Below are 14,843 nucleotides of genomic sequence, written 5' to 3'. Positions count from 1 at the left end.
CTTCCCCCAAGAAAATGGAATATTCCTTTAACTGTTATGAGGATAATTCAATAATTAAACGGGCTGGATAACTTGAGGCTGGGTTATTTTATAAATAATTTTATTTTTTGGGTTAAAATATGAATATGAAAGTTCTTAGTGGGTTTTTACCGAGCCCTTAAGGTGACATTGGAGCAAAAAAAATCTAAAGTTTAGTTTTGCGTGCTCACGTGAAACTTTTGCGCGATAGTTTCACGTGAGCACGTGAAAAGCGAAAGTTTTACGTGAGCACGCGAAACTAAACGTGGTAGTTTCACGTGCGCACGTGAAAGTTTCACGTGAGCACGCGATAGTTTCACGTGCGCACGCAAACTAAACTTTATGTAATTTTTGTTCCATGTCCCCTTAGGGGCTCCGTAGGTTTTACCTGTTTGGACTGGAAACACATGACATCAAATATTACACAAACATATAAAGGGTTTACTCTAAAAATGTCTGGGTTATTTATATAGACATAACACATGCTGGGCCAAAATGACCCAATGTTGGGTTGTTTATATGCAATCATGGGGTATAATATCCCAGCAGTTGGGTTAAAACAACCCAGCATCGGGTCAATCCCAACCCAGCAATGTGTTCTGTCCAATATTATCCCAATATGGGTCAAAATTAACCCAGCCATTTTTAGAGTGTTATAAAGTCTCTTGTGTTACTGATACCGCTGACCTTAAAGATCACATGTAAGCTATTTTGTTTTTGGAGAACAGCTAGAGGCGCACTGCAGTCCTCTCAGTCTTCTTTAATGGCACCAGGTCTTCAATGCCCCCGTTGTTTTCCAGTCTCTTCTCCATTTGGATGAGAAGTTTGACCCCATCCACCACCAGCTGAGTGAGCTCAACTTCATTAAAACCAATAGTCTGCAGGTTGCTGACTTTATAAATGCATGGGCAGCCTGCAAATGAAATACAAAAACACCAGGTGAACATGCAACACCCCTTTGTTAGTGGACCCTATTCACTTCCATAGTAGGAAAAAAGCATGGAAGTGAATGGGGTCCATGAACGGTTTGGTTACAAACGTTTCTCGGGATATCTTCCTTTGTGTTCGTCAGAACAAAGAAATTTCTACAGGTTTGTAACAACATGAGAGTGAGTAAATGATGACAGAACTTTCATTTTTGGGTGAACTATCCCTTTAACGTGGTAACAGAGGAAAGTACAATATAACTGTGACCACTAGGGGGCGCGTTTATGCGTAGCACAAACATCATTTGCTCATTGACAAAATTACTGTTATTCAGTATCAATTTGAGATAATTCCTCATAACATTAATCTCTAATGCAATGTCTTACATTCATAACCAGACATCATTTCAAATCTTAAGATAACACCTAAATACTGTGGCAAAACGTTTTAACATACCATAACATGATCTTTATGACTGTTGACTACATAATTTGACTCTGCAGATGATTTTTGTCATACCAGTTTCTTCCATTTGAATTCTCAGTCTGTCCAGGATGTCATCCAGACGTTTATTTTCAGCGAGATGCAGGAGTTTTACTGTGACGGATGCTTTCAGTCCCGTTCCCACTTCAGCAGGTGAGCTCACCACCCAACCCAAATGAGGCTTCCAGATAAACGGATGTCTGAGCTTCTTATACAGAGCCTCCAGCTAAAATAACATCAGAAATGATTTCGTTTGGGTTATTCAGACAGGAGCGAGGATATTTAAACATTTTTCTGATTAAATGAACAATAAATGGACAGAAAAGCAGAATCACATGAAACAGTATGTGTTTAAGATTTGTAGCATGAAGGGTTAAATATATGAGCTTTTAAACATTAAGATTCTCCTTTGTTTTAAAAGTCTTGTTTTAATCAATTTTTCTTGATTTTTTTCTTGAATTTAGTGTTTAAGAAAAATGTGCAAGATTTTTTTGCATACCCCATTGGCAGATTTTTTTGCTTGTTTTAAGTTATTAAGTTATACAATGTAGTGTTATTGGTTAAAAAGCACAGAATTTATGATGAATTAATGTATTTTTATTAGTGCAGGGCAAAGATTAATTGCATACAAAATACAAAAAAGTGTGTTCTGTGCGTAATTATTTTGTATATATAAATACACACACATTATTTAAGAAACATTTACATGTGTGTGTGTATATTATATATTTTATACGCAAAAAAAATCACTTTTATTTTGTATGCAATTAATCACGATTAATCTTTGCCTAGCTCTAATTTTTATCTATTTTAATAAAACTGGACCTTCCTGGGACCATCTAACACCCCCCAAGTATGAGAAGTATGAGATAGGTTTTGTCTTTGCATTTTTTATATATTCTATATTATATAAAAATTAATAAAAATTATATATAACCCAAAAAATATAAGTGTGTGTGTATATTTATATTTTTATTTATTCTATATTATATATAAACAAAAAATTGAAATGTTTATATGTATGTGTGTGTTTTTAAATATACATAATTACGCAAAAAAAACACTTTTATTTTGTAAGCAATTAATCGCGATTAATCTTTGCCTAGCTCAAATTTTTATCTATTTTAATAAAACTGGACCTTCCTGGGACCATCTAACACCCCCCAAGTATGAGAAGTATGAGATAGGTTTTGTCTTTGCAATTTTTATATATTCTATATTATATAAAAATTAATAAAAATTATATATAAACAAAAAAATGTAAGTGTGTGTGTGTGAATATTTATATTTTTATTTATTCTATATTATATATAAACAAAAAATTGAAATGTTTATATGTATGTGTGTGTTTTTAAATATACATAATTACGCAAAAAACACTTTTATTTTGTAAGCAATTAATCACGATTAATCTTTGCCTAGCTCTAATTTATCTCTATTTTAATCAAACTGGACCTTCCTGGGACCATCTAACACCCCCCAAGTATGAGAAGTATGAGATAGGTTTTGTCTTTGCATTTTTTATATATTCTATATTATATAAAAATTAATAAAAATTATATATAAACCAAAAAATTTAAGTGTATGTGTGTGTGTGTGTATATTTATATTTTTATTTATTCTATATTATATATAAACAAAAAATTGAAATGTTTATATGTATGTGTGTGTTTTTAAATATACATAATTACGCAAAAAAACACTTTTATTTTGTAAGCAATTAATCACGATTAATCTTTGCCTAGCTCTAATTTATCTCTATTTTAATAAAACTGGACCTTCCTGGGATCATCTAACACCCCCCAAGTATGAGAAGTATGAGATAGGTTTTGTCTTTGCATTTTTTATATATTCTATATGATATAAAAATTTATAAAAATTATATATAAACAAAAAAATGTAAGTGTGTGTGTGTATATTTATATTTTTATTTATTATATATTATATATAAACAAAAAATCGAAATGTTTATATGTATGTGTGTGTTTTTAAATATACATAATAATTGCGCAAAAAACACTTTTATTTTGTAAGCAATTAATCGCGATTAATCTTTGCCTAGCTCTATTTTATCTCTATTTTAATAAAAATGGACCTTCCTGGGACCATCTAACACCCCCCAAGTATAAGTAGTATGAGATAGGTTTTGTCTTTGCAATTTTTATATATTCTATATTATATAAAAATGTATAAAAATTATATATAAACAAAAAATGTAAGTGTGTGTGTGTGTGTGTATATTTATATTTTTATTTATTATATATTATATATAAACAAAAAATTGAAATGTTTATATGTATGTGTGTGTTTTTAAATATACATCATAATTACGCAAAAAAAATCACTTTTATTTTGTAAGCAATTAATCGCGATTAATCTATGCCTAGCGCTAATTTTTTATCTATTTTAATAAAACTGGACCTTCCTGGGACCATCTAACACCCCCCCAAGTATGAGAAGTATGAGATAGGTTTTGTCTTTGCAATTTGTATATATTCTATAAAAATTAATAAAAATTATATATAAACAAAAAAATGTAAGTGTGTGTGTGTGTGTGTCTATATTTATATTTTTATTTATTTTATATTATATATAAACAAAAAATTGAAATGTTTATATGTATGTGTGTGTTTTTAAATATACATAATAATTACGCAAAAAAAAATCACTTTTATTTTGTAAGCAATTAATCGCGATTAATCTTTGCCTAGCTCTAATTTTTATCTATTTTAATAAAACTGGACCTTCCTGGGACCATCTAACACCCCCCAAGTACAAGTAGTATGAGATAGGTTTTGTCTTTGCAATTTTTATATATTCTATATTATATAAAAATTTATAAAAATTATATATAAACAAAAAATGTAAGTGTGTGTGTGTGTATATTTATATTTTTATTTATTATATATTATATATAAACAAAAAATTGAAATGTTTATATGTATGTGTGTGTTTTTAAATATACATAATAATTACGCAAAAAAAACACTTTTATTTTGTAAGCAATTAATCACGATAAATTTTTGCCTAGCTCTAATTTTTATCTATTTTAATAAAACTGGACCTTCCTGGGACCATCTAACACCCCCCAAGTATGAGAAGTATGAGATAGGTTTTGTCTTTGCAGCCCTCGGTTTAGACCTATAACACACTACTGTATAAAGATAAACATTATATGACTAAAAAAGGTGGTAACTGATATCGAACCTTCATCAGATGGATGCAAACCGTTTTAAATGCCTCTTGTAGGTTTGCATCTTTTCTGAATGCTATCAGTTTTAAATGCTCCTCCATGTTTATCCAGATAGCCAGAGATCCATCTTTACTCAACCTGACAGAGAAACAAAAGAAATTAATTTATGAATTCACAGATTTGTGCCACAAAACTCTAATCATTTATTCAGTTTATTGTCATTTTTTTCATAAATTTTCAGCTCATGTGGCTTTATGGGATATTAAATTGTCCATGAGATCAATATTGAGAAACTTAATAAATGTACTACTATAAATGTAAGCTGATCCTGTCCATACATTTGATTCACAGTTTATTGATTTCTAATGGCTAACATGTCGCCACGTGTGTGTTCAGATCATCTCAGACTGGTTTCTTGAACAATGACAATGAACTGAAATGACCTTCATGTCAACAGGGCCCATCATGTATCCAGCACCTAGCTGAATAGAGGGCCACAGGGATGACGCAGTTTTATAGGCAACACCCGGAAGCGAGTTAGCACTTCCGCTCCATTCATTGTCCCAAAGGCAATGGGTTTTTAGAATGGGGTTAACTCTTAAGGTTAACATGAGCCCAATGTGTTTTCATGTTTTATTCCACGATTTTTTAAAAGTGTCTTTGAAAGGACGGTTGCTAACAAGCTGTTACATGGGACTTCAGACATTGTCGGGGACTTTATAACGCATTAAGATCTCAAAGCAGCGCACAATTCCCAACAAAGATTAATCCACAAAGTATTTCCTTTTTTTTTAATATTATTTTTTGGCCCATTTTGCCTTTATTTGATAGACAGGAATTAGACAGGAAAGTACAGGGTGGAGAGAGGGGGATCTCGAGCCCCCGGAAGTGCGTCTGCACCATATTTCGGAGCACTGTCCACTACACCATCGGCTCCGACACAAAGTATTTCCTTAAAGGATTAGTCTATTTTCTTAAAAAATCCTGATAATTTACTCACCACAATGTCATCCAAAATGTTGATGTCTTTCTTTGTTCAGTCGAGAAGAAATTGAATAAGTTTTTTTAAGGAAAGCATATCAAGATTTTTCTCAATTTAATAGACTTTATTGTTTCAATGCATTTTCAACGCAGTTTCAAAACTCTCTAAACAATCCCAAACTTGGCATAAGGGTCTTATCTAGCAAAACAATTGTCAATTTTGGCAAGAGAAAATGCACTTTTAAACCACAGCTTTTCGTCTTGCACCAGCTGTGTGTTACATATCGTCAACTTCCTAAACTCATTTTTTTGACAATTTTTTTTGCATAAGTCATCTCCTCATGATCCTGGCCACGTCTGGTACAATCGCCCACATCCTTATTTGGACAGATCATGCTATTCTACCCCTGTAATTTAATGGCCTAAGTCAAGAGCAATTTTACAAGCTTTTCTAAATGGCAGCTGCATCAAGAACAACACAAATCTACTCAACCTCTGAAGTTAGTTCCATTTATTTGTGTTTTCTGAGAAAATGACTTAGGAAATTATTTTAGGAAGGTGACGTTAGTATCCCCTTAGTATCTTTCAATAGCAGGGGACTATTTTCGTTCACTACGTAATATCATTGCACCTCCTGCAGCCATGTTACAGCAGCAAAGTCCTTGATTATTACGCCAGAATGAGAGTATAGTTCCTTGTCGTATCGGCCTAGAAAATCGCAGCTTTTAATTTTCCGTCGTTCTTAGTACACAATGTTATTACAGAAGAGTCAACTTTTAAATAGGAAAAATATCAAAACTCTTTGGTTATTTTTAGCGCGATGCTAATGGTCTAATCAGATTCAATGGATTGTGCTAAGCTATGCTAAAAGTGCTAGCGCCAGACCCAGAGATCAGCTGAATGGATTCCAAAACTGTAAAAATCAAATATTTAACTCTAGGGGAGCTGGAAAATGAGCCATCAACATATTGGATGACATGGGTGTGAGTACATTATCTGGATTTTTTTTTAAAGAAAATGGAGTAATCCTTCAACAGGGAACATGTTTTTAAATGAGTTAAATAAAGTTTGAAAGAGTTGTCGGAAGCTTGGTGGTGATGACGTTGATGTCTTGAGACTGTAGTGTAGTTCACTTGTAACCTACACTGTTAAACATTTCTGTAGAAATGACAATTTGATCTCACGAATTTCCGTGGTATAGTCACGAAATATTTTGCTCATTTATCTGTGTCATTGTCATGGATTGGTTTCTCAACAATTTTGTCTTATTTTATTACCATTGTCGCTTCGGTTTAGAGTTAGATTTACATAAAATGACATTCCTACCCAAACCCAACTCTAACCCTAATGCCAGGCGACAATGGTTTAAAATCTGAAAATATAAAAAAATAAATCTGAAAAAATAGTATAAACCAATACTTAAAGTGTAACACTAACGCAAACACCAAATCTAACCCTAAACCTAAGCGACAATGGTTTGAAAATAGAAAAACGCAGTCCGTGGTACGGCCACGGAAAAATGCGGAGATCCGTGACAATGACACGGATAAATGAGCAAAATATTACGTGACTATACACTGCAAAAAATAATTTTAAGAAAAAAAAATTGTATTGTATTTTTGCCTTGTTTTCAGTAAAAATATCTAAACATTCTTAAATTAAGATGCTTTTTATTGATGAGCAAAACGATCCAAGAAAATAAGTCTAGCTTTTAGACCAACAAATATCAAATTTAAGTGATTTTGTACATAAAACAAGCAAAAAAAATCTGCCAATGAGGTAAGCAAATTTTTCTTGAATATTTCTTAAATTTAGTGTTTAAGAAAAATGTTTAAGTTTTTTTGCTTAATTCTTAATTTAAGAATTTTTAGATATTTTTACTGAAAACAAGATAAAAATACTAAGAACATTTTTACTTGAAAATGATTTTTGGTTTCCAGAATGCTTTGCATGAGGCTGTTATTTTATAGTTTTATTCTGGAAAGACAAAGACTTGTTAATGTTTAATATTCATTAAACTTTCAACAAACTGTTGCCAGTTCATAACATAAGTTCAAATCTACAGTAAGTTACTGGCAAACAGCTGCATAACTACAGCAATTTAGTTTTACAGTGAAAGGTTAGCTATTCATTTCTAGTAAACACATTTAGAGACTTCATAAAAGTTAAAATTATCTTGTCGGACAAACATGTAAGTGTCATATACTATTGTTAAACACAAAGCTTATTTTTTGCGATCCATGGGAAAATTTTGCTTTTTTGGTTATGGAACCAGTGTTCCGCTAACTTCCGGGTTGGTTGGCCTACAAAAATACATTATTCCTGCGTCACTCTGTTTATGGCACGAAGAACTGATGCAGATCAGAAGACAAAATATAAATACATTTGGAGTTAAACCAACCACAGAGCCCGAGCATCAGGCCAATCACGAGCCACGCCGATCTTCATCAGTGAAGATGGTGGAGAGTCGAGAACAAGCCCACGATCATCACTCTCATGACTCAGTTCATCTACAGAGTAAAGTTTTCCTGTTGGACCTTCACTCATCTGCTCCAGAGCTAGAAACACATAAGCAAGACCATCATAATTCAATCATCATTAAAAAAGCAAGACTCATCACTCATGTATGATAATGTGTTGATGTGTACCGGTTTTGGCCAGCGTGAGGAGCTGTCTGCGTTCTCCTCTACTGCAGTGTGTGGGGAAACAGAAGTCATCTACAGCACGACCAACACTCACTTCACAACTCAGAACGTACACTTCATCAAAGTCATCACCACCCTGTACACAAATACACACAAATACTGTACACAACATTCAACCAGAGGAAAATAACACTTCACTTCAAGATCATCTAACAAAATTGATTCAAAGAAACAGACAAAGTCAAACTGTGTGAATGTGAGCTTAAAGTGCAGCTAAAAACAAGGTTATTTTGTGGATTTGGTATAATATAATGTGTTTGCGTGGTTTATGGTTAAAAACACGGTATTTTTCACATACAGTACATTTTTGTAGCTCCAGATATCCTGCCTTCTTCAAACGCTTTAATTTTGTACAAAGCTCATCAATTTGAAAAGTGCTGTGTATCTGATTGGCCAACAAATCGGTATGTTGTGATTGGTCTGAATACCTTTGACGTCCGGCGGAAATGTGACGCTCCTTACCATGTTTGAAAGATTCGATCACAATGCAATGCTAACAGGAGTTAACTTACAGGCCGAGTCCGAAGCGGGAGGAATTATGATAATGTCGGTCTTATCCACGTCACCAATCCCAGGAAGTAAACTGTTGCCTACAATCCGTGTGTTTGTTGTAGTCGCGTCATCGTTTACTTTGGGGTATGTACATTTTGCATATCGTTAACATGAACTAATGCACACTTACACACCAAGGGAAATGTAAAATCGTGAATCGGATGACAGGTGCTCTTTAAAACATCTTACGAGAAATCTCTTTATCTCTGAAAATAACAATCAGGACATTTCACAAAAAACTCATTTTACATTTCATTTTAATATCTGCAATGTTGGACAAACAAGATGGCTCGTGATATTAAAGGGATCATGGAATTAGCTTGAGAAGCAGTTTTCTGACAATAAGTGAGTTAATAAGTTTATAGGTTACTTTAAAGGAAAATTGTTTTTCAATATTTTACTATGTTCTTACCTCAACTTAGATGAATTAATACATCCCTATTTTTCTCAATGCGTGCACTTAATCCTTGTACTACAGTCGTAAATGTGTTAGCATTCAGCCCAGCCCCACCCATTCCCCAGGATCCAAACAAGGATGAATCCAGAAGCCACCAAACACTTCCATGTTTTCCCCATTTAAAGACTCTTACACGAGTAAGTATGCTGACACAAAATAAACACTTTAAATAGGGAAACAATGGAAGCGTTTGGTGGCTTTTAAATTCATCCATGTTTGGATCCTAAGGAATGAATGGGGCTAGGCTAAATGCTAACACATTCACAACGCGCAGTACAAAAATTAAGTGCAAGCATTGAAAAAAGATAAGTATGTATTAATTTGTCTAAGTTGAGGTAAGAACATAGTAAAATATTGAAAAACTGTGGTGTTTTCCTTTAAAGCTAACATTCGCAGATTGAAATCCACACAGCTCTCACCTTCAGGTTGTCATAATTAAAATCACTCTGTTGTACGGCATCACTGGTGACCTTATAGCCGTGATAAGACTCAATGATACGATCGAAGAAGTCACAGAAGAGTATGTATGACTGAGCATCACCTGCCAAACAACCTACTGACTTTGGTCCTGTAGGAAGTCCTGTAGCACAAAGACATAGAGATATAATATTAACACAGAGTGGATTGGTGAAAGAAGTTGACACCATAAAACTTGTTTATGGTGTCAAAAATAGAAACAAGGACAAAAAGCTGCACCTTTTTAAATACCATTTTTAAAAACCATCTTTGTTATGAGCAAATATGCTCACCATGAACAAATAAATCAATTATCATAGAGATGTAAAGAAAGTCAGGTTTAAGGGGATGGCACACCGGAGGTGCAGCTCAGCGCCACGTCGAGTCGCGTCTACGACAGTGCACATTAATAGCGCAAGCTTAGTCAGATAGCGTCTACTTTAAAATGCAAAATATACGTTAGCAGCCAATGTTAATCGCTAACGATTCGGGACAAATATGATGTTATTTAATGTTAAACTATGTGAGTGGCGCTGTGTGGCACGACAGCGATTTGAGCAACTTCCTGAGTCAAAGCTGGGCGCCGCGGACAGGCGCCACCTGTCGGCGCCAGTGTGCGTATACTCATAGAAAGCAATGTGTTCGATTTCTTAGAATGGCGCGACGCGGCGCTGCGCGTCCGGTGTGCGACCCCCTTTAGAGTCACGGAGATCACAGACTGATCTGACGGAAATTCGTGTTATAGTCACGCAAAATTTGATTAATTTATTTGTGTCCATGGCACGAAATTCAGCTTTTTTCATGCCTCGAGCACGAATGTCTTTTTTGGGTCACTCGCATGAATTTCTATAAATAGTTTTTCGTGTCCGTTGCACGACTTTCTTTTTCGTTTGATTTTATGTATTGTTTTATCACCATTTTTTTTTCTATTTTCTTACCTTTGTCGCTTGGGGTCAGAATCACTTTCCGTTACATTTTTAGACATCCTAACCCCAACCCCAAGCGACAATGATTGAAAAAAAAGGGAAAAAATGAGATAACAATACATAAAATTACACCAAAAAGAAAGTCGTGCCACGGACATGAAAAACTATATCTAGAAATTCGTGTGGGTGACATTGAAAAAAATGCTGAGCTTTGTGCCATGGACCCAAATAAATGAATCGGATTTTTGTGACTATAACACGACTTTCCGTGAAATCCTGTTGCGAGATCAACAGAGTCGACAGGAAGTCCCTATAAAAATACAAAGTCTATTGTTTGAATGTTTTCTGAGGTGTGATGTGGAGAATATGAGTCATGTCTGTGAGGTGATAATAAAGGTGTTGCTTCATTTCAACAATTAATGCTGAAAAACCCTCACTTACAAAACACATGTAGACAGCAACGCGCTCAAGAGTTTAAAAATTCTGATACAAAATAAACATCTACTGTACCTGGATCTTCAAGACCAGGACGTATGATGTCATCAAAAATGACACCGCTTTCAGTGGCCCGGCTGAATTGACGCGTGTACATGTGCAGGTTAAGGATGCGGCCCATAATTGTGTAGTTTCTGTCCAGGTTAGGAAACTCTTCTTTAGGTGAACCTCTCTTCAGATTAAACCTGCTCATTGGATCCCGCGGGATCAAACTCTAGAAATAACCGGAGAGAAAATGAAGAAAACGTTTTTTTCTAATCCATTTAGTTATTTTGTGGAATATAAAAGTTATGTTTAATCTGCTGTTTTTGAAAGTAAAGGGTAATTTGGTACCAATTTACTTGAAGGGGTGTTCATAAGACTGACATGACAGATTCACATGCTATGAACATGAAGGTGATTTTATGCACATTTATGACAATTGTCATTGAGTGCCATTTGTCATTTTTAAATTATTTGTCCATTTTCTTTAAAAAAATCCAGATAATTTACTCACCACCATGTCATCCAAAATGTTGATGTCTTTCTTTGTTCAGTCGAGAAGAAATTATGTTTTTTGAGGAAAACATTCCAGGATTTTTCTCAGTTTAATGGACTTTAATGGACACCAACACATACCAGTTTTAATGCAGTTTCAAAGGACTCTTAATGATCTCAAACGAGGCATAAGGGTCTTATCTAGCGAAACGATTGACATTTTGGCAAGAAAAATAAAAAATATTCACTTTTAAACCACAACTTCTCGTCTATCTCCAGTCCTGTGACACGCCAGCGCGACCTCCCACAATACATCATCACGTCAAGAGGTCACGGATGACATATGCGAAACTTCACCCCAGTGTTTACAAGTGTGGAGAAAGAGGACCGTTCCGATGTTGTTGTATGTGGTATGATAGTTATTAATGTCTTTGTGTCAGTTTATTGTTAAAAATGGTCCAAAAACGTGCGTTTCATATATGTTACACGTGACCTTTCCACAGCATTACGCAATTACGTGAGGTCGCACTGGCGTGTTAACGGACTGGAGGAAGACGAGAAGTTGTGGTTCAAAAGTGCATATTTTTTATTTTTCTTATTTTTATTGTTTGGGATCGTTTAGAGTCCGTTGAAACTGCAATTTTAAACTGCATTAAAACTGTTACGTGTTGGGCTCTATTAAAGTTCATTAAAATGAGAAAAATCCTGGAATGTTTTCCTTAAAAAACATAATTTCTTCTCGACTGAACAAAGAAAGACATCAACATTTTGGATGACATGGTGGTGAGTAAATTATCTAGATTTATTTTAAGAAAATTGACTAATCCTTTAATGCAAAGATGACATTGTTTGAGTCTTTGTTATGACAGCTTGACATTAACTAATACATCAAACTTTTCATGACAACTTGACATTACCAAGACAACATAACTGACCACTTTTTACCAGTGATACAAATTGAATTTGTCATTTAAATGTCATTAAGTGTTAATACTCTGTCAAATGGTTTTATAACGGCGTCATGAATATTTTTCTTGATCTCAACTACAGTGGTACAAATATAATTTGTCATTGAAATGTCATTAAGTGTTAATACTTTGTCAAATAGTTTTATAACAACATCATGAATATTCTTTAGTTCATAATTGTTTTTTTTTAAGTTTCCTCCAAGTGTTTTAAAAAAAATCAATAAAAAATAAAATCAATCAATCATTCAATAATAATAATAATAATAATAATTATTATTATTATTATTATAATAAATAATAATCATAATTAAAATTGATTAAATAATATTTTATTGCATTTAGAGACCGATTCACCTAAAATAAATGAAAACAGAACAATATTGGGTTAAGCCATGCAGCGTTGGGTCCATATCGCTGCAAACTTAATTACATAAAAATTAAATTTATAAAAAATTTTGTTTGTTTTTTCTTCGATGTCAGACAATTTCAGAACCTCTGTGTGAGAAAGAACAAATTCTTTTAGTTCTCAGTTTTTTATGTATTGTGCACATAAAGTTCAATATAATATTTTGACGTGTCTGTTGCACTTTATTAAGGTATTTAAAATTATTTGACAGAGTATTAACACATAATGACATTTAAATGACAGTTAAATGTAATGTTAAACCATAAAGCTAGATAGTTTGATAATTATTCTGCTATGTCATGTTTATGGCAGATTTATAACAAGTAATGATGTATTGATATATGTCAAGTTGTCAGAACAAAGAAAATAAAAAAATTTCATCTTTGCATTAAAAATGGCATAATTGAACAAATGACAGTTGTCATAAACATGCATAAAATCTCCTTCATTTTCATGACACGTGACGCGTCATATTCATACCATCATCATATGTACCTAAATTCACAAAAAAAAAAACACTTCAATCCAATTCAGTTTTTTTCTGTTTCTGTGATGCTTTTCTTCAAAGCAACTTTACAAAAGATAATATTTCGCTTAAGTGTCCCTTAATAAAAATGACTGAAAAAAGCAAAAATGCATTTCATCTCTATTACCGATCTTTTTAAGATGCACCAGTATTGTTTTTGGTAAGGTTTGCTTGTTAAAACTACCTAAATGTCCTTATATAACTGGATTAATCTAAAAACCCTGTCTGAGAAACTGCTTTAAATAAATTGGTATAAAAAAAGTAAAATGACTAAAACAACATGTAAATGTATTAAAACTTCTACACAATATCATTACAATGTATAGAGGAATTAAACAGCGTCACATCCTGTATGGCAAATATAAGTCATATAGACCACTTTATATTATCTATTTCTATATTCTCTTTTTAAACATGTAAGGTTTTTATCATGCAATATAAATTTACAGTCACCCATCATTCCTAAATAGACAAATGTTTAGCAGCATTAGCAGTGAATTTTTAGTGCCAAAAATCTCACAGTTGCCCCGGGGTGAATACATGACCATTCACTTAAGATCACTGAAATATGAAGAATGAAACTGTTTGGCAGTGTTTTTTCATCCTCACACAGACAAGAGTACGGGACTTTCCACTGGTTTCATACATGGGTGTAAATGCGTTTGTGAAGGGGAATACCTCCAGTACGGGCCTGTATCTAGACTCCTTTGGGTGCTCAGTAGGTGCTAAAAGAAAAGAACGACACATGAAAGAGGAAGACTGACATCCTGTCACACACATTTAACTAAACAAACACAATCTTTGTGTGATTTCATCAGAAGATAATAGGGATTCAAGTTTAGTAAATCAAACTCATGCCAGATCGGACTTACGCTTGATCATCCACATTTTCTCTCTCTTCCACATCTTCTCTTGTGGTTGTTTTAATCTGCAACACAGTGATCAGTACAAAAACACACGCCAGCTTACAACAGTCAGATGTAATAGTGAAGAAAAGCTCTATGTATAGCTCATGGTCATATGAGCCGCTATTGTCCCATCACCCACCTCAAACAAACAAAAAAATAACACAAACCATTGGCATGGGGTCATGTTGCTCACTGTCATAATGTGACTATTAATAGAGATGTGTTCATGTCACTCAGGGATTAAGGAATGGACATTAACATAAACAATGATAGAATAACAGATTTGAGGAGGAAGAACGTGGGATATTATTGAGGAAATAAATATTCAACATGTTCTCTCTATATATATACACATATACATACAT

General features: G+C 33.6%; 1 protein-coding gene across 1 annotated transcript; it reads right to left on the bottom strand.

Moving 5' to 3' along the window:
- Positions 1-633: 633 nt before the first annotated feature.
- Positions 634-14,641, bottom strand: LOC129453400 (creatine kinase M-type). Its single transcript, XM_055217634.2, has 9 exons — positions 14,443-14,641; positions 14,249-14,295; positions 11,209-11,407; positions 9,736-9,896; positions 8,251-8,383; positions 8,004-8,160; positions 4,636-4,759; positions 1,465-1,654; positions 634-931 (listed from the first exon to the last, which is right to left on the bottom strand). The coding sequence occupies exons 1-9, from the start codon at positions 14,474-14,476 to the stop codon at positions 747-749; spliced, it is 1,230 nt and encodes a 409-aa protein (XP_055073609.2). The 5' UTR covers positions 14,477-14,641; the 3' UTR covers positions 634-746.
- Between the last annotated feature and the right edge of the window lie 202 nt (positions 14,642-14,843).

Source organism: Misgurnus anguillicaudatus, chromosome 23 (genome assembly GCF_027580225.2).
Source record: "Misgurnus anguillicaudatus chromosome 23, ASM2758022v2, whole genome shotgun sequence".
Taxonomy (NCBI): domain Eukaryota; kingdom Metazoa; phylum Chordata; class Actinopteri; order Cypriniformes; family Cobitidae; genus Misgurnus; species Misgurnus anguillicaudatus.
The sequence above is the reverse complement of the archived record's forward strand: the minus strand, read 5'-3'. Positions and strand labels throughout refer to the sequence as shown.

Excerpts from the sequence above, each read along its gene's own strand:
- LOC129453400 (XM_055217634.2), bottom strand. The coding sequence starts at position 14,476 with ATGTGGAAGAGAGAGAAAATGTGGATGATCAAGC. Across the intron at positions 11,408-14,248 it reads GATACAGGCCCGTACTGGAG|AGTTTGATCCCGCGGGATCC; the intron begins GTATTCCCCTTC and ends GGTTATTTCTAG. Across the intron at positions 4,760-8,003 it reads CCTGATGCTCGGGCTCTGTG|GTTGAGTAAAGATGGATCTC; the intron begins GTTGGTTTAACT and ends TTTCTCTGTCAG.